The 11282-nt window shown below is 34.4% G+C and overlaps 1 protein-coding gene across 2 annotated transcripts; it reads left to right on the top strand.

Moving 5' to 3' along the window:
• Positions 1–292: 292 nt before the first annotated feature.
• On the top strand, positions 293–11070 carry ZC3H15 (zinc finger CCCH-type containing 15). Of its 2 annotated transcripts, XM_019473115.1 has the most exons (10): positions 293–402; positions 2735–2846; positions 4330–4482; positions 5582–5673; positions 6730–6912; positions 7611–7757; positions 7934–8038; positions 8279–8405; positions 9122–9329; positions 10782–11070. In XM_019473115.1, the coding sequence occupies exons 4-9, from the start codon at positions 5587–5589 to the stop codon at positions 9313–9315; spliced, it is 843 nt and encodes a 280-aa protein (XP_019328660.1). In that variant the 5' UTR covers positions 293–402; positions 2735–2846; positions 4330–4482; positions 5582–5586; the 3' UTR covers positions 9316–9329; positions 10782–11070. The 2 variants fall into 2 exon arrangements, with proteins under 2 accessions (XP_019328660.1, XP_019328659.1); XM_019473114.1 differs by having other exon boundaries at positions 9122–11070.
• Positions 11071–11282: the final 212 nt, after the last annotated feature.

The following is an 11282-nucleotide window of genomic DNA, read 5'->3' as shown; positions in this document are numbered from 1 at the left end:
TGTGTACACGCTCACGCTAATATTTGGGCACAAGTAGGTCTGGTGATAAAAGCAATAGCTCACACAAAAGCAGCATTTAGTAGGTTCTTTTGAAAAACAAATTTTGAAGTTGATGTGAGGAGTCTAAATATTGTCCATACTGTTTCTTGGATTGCTTGTGTTGCTAGAGGAAATAGTCTGTGTCTAACTGAAAATCTGAGAGGAGTGGCAAGTCTTTTTTTTTTTTTTGGTAACAACTTAAACTTCTTCCAACTGTTGGATAGTTTCAATTAATTTGGCTGTATTTATCTCTTGATTTAGGACAAAACATTTGGCCTAAAGAATAAAAAAGGTGCAAAACAACAGAAATTTATCAAGGCTGTGACTCACCAGGTTAAATTTGGTCAGCAAAATCCACGTCAGGTAAGCATTTAATCTGTAATGTTTTCCCACTGTATAGTGAAATTATCTTTCACTGCACATATAGATTGTCATATAATACTGCAGTAGAAAAAAGTTGAGATGTTACTTGCCTGATGTATTGTGACTAGCACAGATTTAACTAGATAGTCTTCTTGCAAAGCTTGTCTAGCTGAGTATTATGTACCAAAAAACTCAAACTCAACTAATAAGGGTGTGTGTTTCTTTACACAGTATTCTAATAGTAACATAATTGAGTTTAAGGTATACCTGAAAATAAATTGTAGAAACTGGCTATCAGAAAAGTGCAGTTATATATTCTTTCTCTTTTAATTCCCACCTAATTGAAGAAATAGTGAACCATTAAAAATAAGAGTAGTTGTTACTAATATTAAAATTGGAATTGGGGGAAGATTAAAAAAAAGTATAAGCCCAGATGTGCTGCTTGTTCTACTTATAGAAGTATTTATTATTGTTTAAAATGGAAACAAGTCTGACAAGTCTGCATCTATTTGGTGAACTGGTCAAAGAAACTGAAATTTTGAGCCACTGTCTACTAATCTGCTCTTTTGTATGACGAAGTAAAATATGATGTGGCTGAGATACAATGTTTAGATTACACTTAGTCAGAAAGCACAAATTTTGTGAAAATATTTTTATAATGGAAGTGAGCCAGGTCTCTTATTCCTACGGTGCTAGGGAAACTAGTTGCTAAGTATTTATGCAGCTTCCTGTTCTATGAATAAGCCTGTAGAATATTACATTTGCATCAGCTAAATTCATGATGTCATAATTTATGTTAAATTCCTTGCATAACATAAGAATGAACTAACAAATGTCAAGTATAACTTTAAAGGTAAAGTTGATATTCAGGTCATTAGATCTAACAATTTCATGTAGTGGAAAGGACTGCTTGATGTCACTTCAGAAACATTGGCGTTACTCAGACAGCTCTGAAATTTGTATATGAAATCCCTGAATCTGTAGCATTTAATGGGACACCAGTATGTAAATTAGCCAACCTAAAATAATTTGTTTCTCAAATGTTCTTATCTATTGACTGATAGATGTCAGAAGCTAATTTTTAGACCAAATTACACCTTTCTTACCCGGTAAAATGGTTTTCAGTTAGGATTGTCCCTGAGAAAGAAAGAACACTTTAAAGCAATTATTGTTGTGTCCTGAGATCCAAATGGAAATTATGTCAAGGCTTTTTGTTTAAGAAGAAAAAAAAAAAGGCAAGCTTCATCTTCATGCTTTTAGAACCCTAGAGTGAAACAAAAGCATTCTTAAAGTACTACTTTTTGTAGTTGACATATGTGGGTCTGCATGCTATGTAAAATAGGATTTGTGGACTTTCAGTATGAAAATTGAGTGTTCTGTATGTGGACCAAATTAATCAATTCCCTTTTAAAACAATTTAGCATTTTCTTGCCAAATTTACCATAGGAACAAAGTTGCTTTTTTAATATTACACTGTGTTTTGCCAATAAAGTACCCCATGTATTTGTATAGTGGTGTTAATCTCAGTAGCTTCCCTTAAGAATAAGAATCAAATCATCTAACAATGTTTTTCCCATGTCTTCTTTCATCTGTCTTCATCCCTCTCTACCACTCTGGTATAGATACAGGCCTTTTCTGGCTTAGGCAAAAAGGGTAAGGCAGAGTCACATGTGATTTGTTTTTCTTTATACACAAACTTTTCTTTTCCTAGGTGAGCTTGTTTTTCAGACCTTGGCCCCTCGTACCTATAGAATGAATGTTCTTGTCTTCTAACCCACTGGTTATCAATGAATTGATATAAATTCAAACAAAAAAGTGTTCTAAAAGCAGTTCCTAACTTCTACAGACAGATTTCCTGGAAGTGCTGCTGGTACACATGAAGAGAAAGAACAAAGCAGCATGTAGGGGACTAAAGATAGAGAAGCTTTTTGCACAGATCTTGAAGTAACTGCATTGAATAGTTGCACTGCTAATGTATCACAAAAGAGCAACTAACTTTTCTCCTCCTTAGTCTCAATGTCTTTCACTTGATTTCCTAGCCTGTAAAGGTGGAATAGAGGTAACTGCGTCATCTAATGGTACCTACCAGCATCTCGCATCTCTGACAAACTGCATTTGAAATCTCTTCGGTTGGAAAGGTCGGTACCACTAGATGGCACTGGCCATTCATGCAAGGGCAGGAATTCTGAGAAATTCAGAAATCACAGGTTCTTTCCCTCCTCTCCTTATAAACTAATTTAAAATGACTTGCTATTTTAATGTACAGTTCATGTGAAGTGAGTAATGTCACTCTAATTATATATTAATAACTTCAAATTTGGGGTCATCATAGGCTGCTCAAACAGAAAGCGAGAAGAAATTAAAAAAAGAAGATAAGAAAAAAGAATTACAAGAGTTAAATGAACTCTTCAAGCCTGTGGTTGCTGCACAGAAAATTAGCAAAGGTATGAGTAACTGAATTCTCTTCATTTATGTTCTCTTATTCATAAATGTACTTCGGGTAAAATAACCCTTTAAAAATGCCAATTCATTTTTTAATAAAGTAGATATGTCTGTTTCCTTCTCTATCTAGTGTAACAAGTAGTTTGTCAGTAAGGATTTGACATTTTTTTAGGAGGTCATCTGGGGTTAGTAGATCATTAGAATCTCAAAAGCTACATTGATATTGACAGGGCAGCTACAGATACTTTGCTGTATTCAGGTTCATTAATTAGATGCTTCTGGATCAGTGGCATCACTTTTTTTTTGTGTGTGTGTGTGATGGTATTTGTTTAAAGTAGTCTGTCTCCCCAGGGAGACATGAACATCCAGGTATTACAAGGAATATAACATGATAACTATTGTCTTCACAGAAGACTTGTATTCAAATCAGAACAGTAAAAATTTTCCAGTTACTTCTGTCCCACCTCACAGTTAACAGTGGGACTTGGTTTCGGAAGTGTGGTCTTATTTGAACTCAGTTATTGAACAAACTAGTTTTGTGATGAAATGTAAGTTTAAGAGTGTTTGATACTTCTAGGAAACTCTACAATTGGTTGCCATGTGGGAGAAAAAAAAAAATCATACTTTTAGGAATGTTATCACCTCTTTTGCTTTATTAATCTTCTGGAACTAATGAAATTATGCACAATAATTTTTTATTAAACAAGTATGATTTCCATGTATGTCTTTAAAGTAAACCTGATATTTGTTCACTGTGGCACTTAACAGCAACAAAGGCCAGCTTTCTGTTTATGATCTGCAGTGGTTAGCTTTCTCCAAATAAAGTAGCTCTTGACTTAAAGTTATTTCAGAAGACTAATATTGTCCTAATTAAAGCTTTGCCTTTCTATTGAGATTGCCAACAAGGAGAGCTATATTACCTGAAGTTCTTTTAGGGATTCACTCAGCATTTAAAAACTAGATTTTTAGTTAAGACTTTAAACAGGTGTTGCTGTACATACTCTAGTCACTGGTGACTTGCACCAAGCTTAAAATCAGCAAGTGAAAAACTCGAGCTTAAAATCTTACATGAGCGCTTAATGAATATTACAAGATGCTTTACTGTGTATTAGAGGCAAAACCAGCTTATTGTATAGGGAAGAAGTTCCACAGAGTGGTTATCTCATACGTATTATGTTATATGAATGAATAATTCGCTCAGGCACACTGCTTTCTGTATTTCTTCAGTCAAGTGCCAGCTTTGATACGTTGCAAATACCGTGCCGTACAAAGCAAATATGACACATTCAGGACATGGAGTATTTACTTGTGATGAACTTCACATGAAATAACTTTGATTTTTAAAAAATGTGTTTTCATTCTCTACAGATCCTAAAGCTTGTATGATCCTAGACATTGTTGTCAGAACTCTTAATATACAGCTTTTGCTCCAGTTTTGTGTTTCGCTTAAAAATAGTATTAAATATAAAAACTTTCTTCACTCAGGTGCTGACCCCAAATCTGTAGTTTGTGCTTTCTTCAAGCAAGGACAGTGCACTAAAGGAGACAAGTGCAAGTTTTCTCATGATTTGTCTTTGGAAAGGAAGTGTGAAAAACGAAGCGTCTACATTGATGCAAGAGATGAAGACCTTGAAAAAGGTATAATACTTCTAGAGAATGACTACTAAGCTATCTGATTCTGAAACTGGATTTTTAAGATTAAGAGTCATCTTGTGTTGTGATTATGATCCAGAAGAGCCTGGTCAATGACCGAGGCAACCCATACCACTATGTTCAAAATTACGAACAACAGTGAAACTTCCTTTAAAAAGTGTGCTCACAAGTATTCTTTAGACCTTATTTAGAAAAAGAAGTATGACCTAGTGATATTCGGTGGTGGTTTTTAATTCTGCTGTGTAACGTGTTATGTCATACAAGTAGCAAGTTGGTCTTTCTTATAGTTGCTGTTTTTTTCTAAGTTCTATGAAATGGAAGTGCAAAAGGAGGAGGTGTAATGAGCAACCATAGTTGCTTTCCAGAACTATTACTAGTGTTTGCCCAAATGTGCACAGTTCTAGAATTCAGGATACTTTGGAATTTTTTCTGTGACTTTATCTCCTTCCTCCAAATCATTTGCTGGCAAAGTACTCTGGATTTTACTTTTACTTAGCAGCGGTTAGAGATTTTATAGTCAAAGTAATTTCTTTTGTTTTTCCATAATTCATCATGTCTCGGTCTTTGTTTGAATTTTAGCCTGTGTCGTCCTAAATGAATGACAGGATCCCATAGACTCACTACTACTGTTGCCATTGGTGATCTTGCTTCTTTTGATGTCACCTTCTTTTAACTTTAACACAGAAAATTTGGTATTATCTCTTTCAATCCTCAAGTTACATCATCGGTATTTCTGGACATTAGCCTCCAACCTTCTCTTTTATTCAGTCATCTTCCTTTTCTTCTTTTCCCTTGTCCATGCTTGGAAGGGTACAGATGGAATGACACATTTTTTAGTCTTTAACTGAAACACACTATGCATGTCAAAATATAAATTTCTAAGGCTTTTGAGGGAATTGTCTTGCAAGCAGCATAGGAGAGTTTTTGAAAACTTTTATTATAAAAGACTGAATTTATTTTCCATTCTATAAACTAACTAAAATGTAAGAATTGCATATTAAAACTGTTATTAGGGAGAAAAGCAACTTGACAGCATTGCTTAGTATTTGGAATTTTTATGAAACCATCCGTTGTCTTTTTCTAGATACAATGGATAACTGGGATGAGAAGAAGCTGGAAGAAGTGGTGAACAAGAAGCATGGTGAGGCGGAAAAGAAAAAACCCAAAACTCAAATAGTATGTCTCTTTTTTTTTTTTTTAATTGAGCTGTAGTAGAGAGAATTAACTGCAGACTGGTATTAGATATGGTTATCATTATCTAAAGATTTTGAATGGAATATTATAACCATCTTCTGAGTATACAGTTGGGCTGATAGTATTTCTAATAATGTATTTAAAAAAACAGAAACACCTCAAAGCTCTTTCAGTCATCATAAAGTTTTTTCTCATGTAAAATGTAAATGAATAGTAGATTAAGTGCTTCCAAAATAGAAATGCTAAAGGAATCAGTAATATATTTAATGCATCCTACTTGCTTAGAAGATTCAAGTATTGTGATTAGTTAGGTCTGTCATCTCATGTATACACTCCCATGTATATTGGCTTTTTTATGTACTGGGTGATGTACAAACATGCAAGTTTAAAGTTTCTCCTGTAAGCTGGAATTTACTAATTGAAAGTCATTTGTCGTTCCTGACCTCTAACTTTAAGATATTATACCATTTAGTGCACAAACTAAAGAATATTCTTGATCTCTTTCATTCTTCAGAACTATTTCACCTTGTTTTCAATACCAAATAATTAAATATTGTATTGATGCTGCTTAAATTTGCAAAAGTTAAAATTTGATAGGGCTAAATGTGAACTATGAATTGCTTGTTAGAAGCTCCAGAATGGCATCTTTACCTCGGGATCATGAGCTGGAAGGTTTAACGTCTGAGGCAGATTCTATTTATTTTGATTAGAACTACACTGATGTTGGTGAGCAGGAAGAGAAGGACTGTTGGCATGCTTTTACATGTGCAACTGGTTTTACACAGTTGCCAGTCTTCTGAGTCATCCTGTCTTTTTAAATCGGGATTATATTGAGAAAAAGCTGTTGACTACATGAGTTTTAGTTAATTAGTTGCGCTTCTTTTGTCTACTTTTTTAGTAGCAATGCATTTCACATGTTCTGTTTTGAGTACAACTGGCTTTGAATTACTGCACTTTGACATGTAGTAGCTATACACGTAGTGTAAATTGCTGGGGATGAAAAGAGAATGCAGTGCTAACAACCATTGTTTTACACAGGTCTGCAAATATTTCCTTGATGCTATTGAAAACAACAAATATGGATGGTTTTGGGTCTGTCCAGGTGGAGGAGACAACTGCATGTATCGCCATGCTCTCCCTCCAGGTTTTGTATTAAAAAAAGACAAAAAGAAGGAGGAAAAGCAAGATGAAATTTCTTTAGAAGATCTAATAGAAAAAGAGGTAACGTTGTCAGACAGGTACCTTTTGGTGGTATTTGTTTTCGTTACTCTGAAGAGACAGTTGTAAATGACTTCCTAATTACTAATTAAAAAGTATAAAATGTTTTTATAGCTGTATGAGCTAGCGTGAAGGATGTGTAGTATTTGATTCATGTTTTTGTTTAGGAACTGTTACCTAGTGAATAGATTAAACTATAGCTGCATACTTAGTGCAGCTGTTGCTAATCCTTTTTTAGGAGGCTTCTATTTCTTACTGCTATTTTTCCTTTATCAGTTACAACTGTTTCTATGGGCCTTTCTCATCCCCAGCCCACTGCCTCCTTAGTTCTCGTGTAACTCTGTAATGAGGAAGCAACACCAACAGAAGAGGGCCTTCTGAAGGTGTTACGTTGCTGCTCTGCTTATTTCTGTCACCATTGCCTGGCAGTGTCAATTTGAGGAGAACCTGAGCTGTTATCGTTGGTTTCTTTCCTCCTCCACTTTTCATATTAACTTCCATGTTGACTTACCTTATTAACTGGAAAATCATGTGTTGAGTCAAAGTTTAAGTTGATGGTGCATGTTTAACAGTAGTGAGAGTGAAGAAGGAATTAGAAAGAAATGTTTTCAATTAGTTTCTGGAACAGAGTAATTAAATCTCTAATTTGTTCTAGCCTTTGGAAACAATTTCTAGCATTAATCAGTCTCTTTATTTGACAGCGTGCTGCCTTAGGACCAAATGTTACCAAAATTACTCTAGAGTGTTTTATTGCATGGAAGAGAAGAAAAAGACAAGAAAAAATTGATAAGGCTGAGCAAGACATGGAGAGAAGGAAAGCAGATTTTAAAGCTGGCAAAGCATTGGTGGTATGTTCTACACTCCAATTCTTAATGTAAGAAGAAAGAGTAAATAAGTTTTTGTAATAAGGCAGAGGGCCTAGAATTGCTTTGCTTTTTTCTTGGTTTTTTTTCCTCTTTTCTTTTTTTTAGAGCAGTATAAATTCTATCAAATGATAAATTAAGATTTCTTTTTCTGTGAATAGATTAGTGGACGTGAAGTATTTGAATTCCGACCAGAGCTGGTTGATGCAGATGATGAAGAAGCAGATGACACCCACTATATTCAAGGAACGGGAGAAGATGATGAGGTAAAGAACAGTATGAACTCGAATAATATTTCAAGTTACATTAAGTTTGAAAACTTTTAATTTGAGAGCTCTTACAGTGCAATTAATAAGCTTGGTTCTTAATTTAACACTGATACAGAGTGTATTTTGTCAAAATTTTGGTGTCAAAAGGAAGATTAAAAAAATCTTGTAGAAATCCTGCAGAAATGAGAATTTCTGTAGAAAAGTAATTCATGCATAGCATCTTGGTTTATTTTCCAGATGGAAGACCCTGTGTGCATAAATGATGTAGATTTGAACCTGTATGTCCCAAAGGCTGTAGATGAGACTGGTATTACTGTGGCTAGTCCTGAGCGATTCAGCACATACAGTTCAATAGAAAAAGACGGTAAGTTCATTATTTAGACATCACTAATATGGGATTGAATTGTTAAGAGCTTCCCAAAAGATAGATAGAAATGAATTATTGATCTGCTGAAAAGAAGTATTTGTTTAAACAGGACGGGGGAGTGAAATTACTATCAATGTAGTTACTAAAGAAAAAGCTTGTAGTAAACGCTATGCACTTCTTACTTTCTTAAATTCAAGTTTAAATAAAAGGTAGTGTTTATGGCCACTTCAAGTAAATCCTTAAGATGTTTGATTTAGTAGTTTCCCCTTTTTTTTCCAGATTTAGTAAATGATTGAATAAATAATACCAAAATTCATATTTTTCTAGCTAGCTTGTTAGCTTATAATTTCTTAGAGCAAAATCTTGATCTTGGTGTGCTTGTGGAATGCATACCCTGATCTTTAAGACCCTGAGTCTTTTAAGTGAAGACATTGAGTAGGAGCAGCTCATTAAGTTTGACCCAGTTATGAAAATAGGAGTTCAAGGAGTTGGGAGTTTGAGGGTTTTTTCTTTTCAACCTGTTTTAAGAATTGATGATCCAAACCTGCATATGAATCAGGTACATACAACTTAACCAATATAAGTCTACATAAATTTCAAATAAAGTAACTTCTTTATAGCTTCAAGACTTTAAAGCCTGTTTAGTAGGATTGTGAATTAGTGATTAAGAAACTTGTGACACTGAAATGTGTAAGAATTATTTTTATTTTCAGATAATAAATTAAGTGAAGCTTCTGGTGGTGATGTAAACAGCAGTGAGCAAAATGATTTAGAGGAAGATAATGATGGAGATGGGGAGTTGGAAAATGGAGTAATTGATGCAGTTCCAGTTGATGAAAATCTTTTTACTGGAGAGGACTTGGATGAACTAGAAGAAGAACTAAACACTCTTGATTTAGAAGAATGAATTAAAAAGCTCAAGTGAGGAGTTAAATCTATGTGACAAAGTGAAAACTGACTACATTTTTTCTCCTTTTGAATAGAATTCTTAAACAGGATGTTTATGGTTACCCAGCTGATTCTGATGGGCACGTCATATACCAGGAATATTTTCCTTCAATCTCATCTACTCCTATCTTGACTATGCTCACAGTAAAATATTCAGAGTAGTTCAGAATTACCTGACAGCTGAATTTGCAGAAAATGAGATTATAACTTTCAACTAAAAGTAGGAAGTGTAACTGCTTTGCCAGTATGCAAGTATAAGTGGGCAATTTGATACCAGGTACAGTATAAAAATCAAGGTATACATTCTTCACCAGAACTGCATTTTTATTAGTGATTGTGTTGATTTAGAAACTGCCTGAAGTGTTTTTAGGCAGTATACTCTAATGGAGCTGATGCAGATTATGCTTCTTTAAGTGGTGATTAGCTTTATTTGATCAGCTGGATACTGAAGATTGTGAACTGATACATCATACAATACAATATGGTGCCCTCTGTTTAAAATGTTTTAAACTTTCCCACCACCTTTTGCCAACAAAACTGTAAATAAAAACTATCAACTTTAAAATACCTGTGTTGATTTTTCTCTGTTAAGTTAGGATATCATACCAAACTGTTAATAACTTCATTTTCTAATACGGTGATAAACATTTTTTTCTCTCCAGTCCTGATACAGAAGTGATGATGTTGGCTTCAGTTAAATTAGGGCTAACTGCAATTACAATATTTTTTTTCTACACTTCATGCAGTGTAAAATTCAGCGGCTGACTTTTTTCCCCTACTGTTCTTATCTCCTACCCATCCATTAACTGATTTAATACATGCTGTAGATCACTCATTGCTATTTGAGTCTCATTCTTTCCCTGCTGTGTTTTGTATATTAGTGAAGACTTAAAGCTCTGCAGAGCAGGGATGTTATGGTCTAAAAAATGCCTGTCCTACCTTTGGTGTTCTATAAATAACACAAAGTTTTGCAGTAGTGAGTTGCCTCAAAGCAGAGCAGTGTTGTACCCTGCGTTGTGTACCCTGCAGGGGACGCACTGTCAGGCTTAGTTTAAGTCAATGTGCCCTCTTAAAATTCATCGAAACCCTGCCATAAAGATTTCTCAGTAGTGGTGCTTTTTCAAGGGGGCTGTAGGTTATGCCTCCTTGCCATGCTCCTAATAGTATCTGCAACAGTATTGCTGTACGAATGATACCGTTTACATCGATTTTTCTAAAGCTTTTAAATTACTACTTAAAGACCATTAAGATTCACGGCATTGTTAGTGAGCTTTCTCGAACTGCTTTTGGGTGGTAATATTAGCTTTAATGGTTATTTCTGACACTGCTAAATTGACTCTTGTATATTGAATGCTATTTCTAAAATAGCTGACAGACATTTTTTTGCCCTTTTTGGGATCTTTTGGCATTTGTTTTCTCCTATAGGAACAAGAAGCAGTGTTTGGGAGAAAGAGGCCTACTGAAATTGACTTCTAAATGTAAGTGTTTAAGGAAAAGCTGCAATATCAGATATAGATATTTATTTATGGAGGTTTTTTCCTATGGCCGTAAATAAACACTGTCGACAGATTGTTGTATTATATTGGCCAGCAATAGGATACCTGGATATCCGGATACTTAAGACTGCAATTCATATTTGAATGTATGATGCATAATTTTTTCAAAGTTGTATATTTTAAATGGGAATAAAAGTAATTTAATCATTACCAAGGATGAAAATGGCTTTCTATATTTTGTGTCTTAGAGGCTGGTATATTGTATATAATACTGATTTCTATAATACTGATCTGTTTCACTGATCTAAACAGGTTAAATCTTTGTCACAATTGTGTCAATGTTGTGAATTATTTGCATTTTACAGTGGAGGAACGACAGGGTAACTCATACTAATTTCAGCTAATAAACACCAAGATAAATGGGCAGAGA

Source organism: Aptenodytes forsteri, unplaced genomic scaffold (assembly GCF_000699145.1).
Source record: "Aptenodytes forsteri isolate BGI_AS27 unplaced genomic scaffold, ASM69914v1 Scaffold406, whole genome shotgun sequence".
NCBI lineage: Eukaryota > Metazoa > Chordata > Aves > Sphenisciformes > Spheniscidae > Aptenodytes > Aptenodytes forsteri.
Note: the sequence above shows the minus strand (reverse complement) of the source record. Positions and strands in the feature narration are given on the sequence as shown.

Bases quoted from the DNA above. Each gene is read 5' to 3' on its own strand.
- ZC3H15 (XM_019473115.1), top strand. From the start codon at position 5,587: ATGGATAACTGGGATGAGAAGAAGCTGGAAGAAGTGGTGAACAAGAAG. The intron at 6,913-7,610 runs GTAACGTTGTCA...TTTATTTGACAG, and splicing joins AAGATCTAATAGAAAAAGAG to CGTGCTGCCTTAGGACCAAA. The intron at 8,039-8,278 runs GTAAAGAACAGT...TTTATTTTCCAG, and splicing joins GAACGGGAGAAGATGATGAG to ATGGAAGACCCTGTGTGCAT.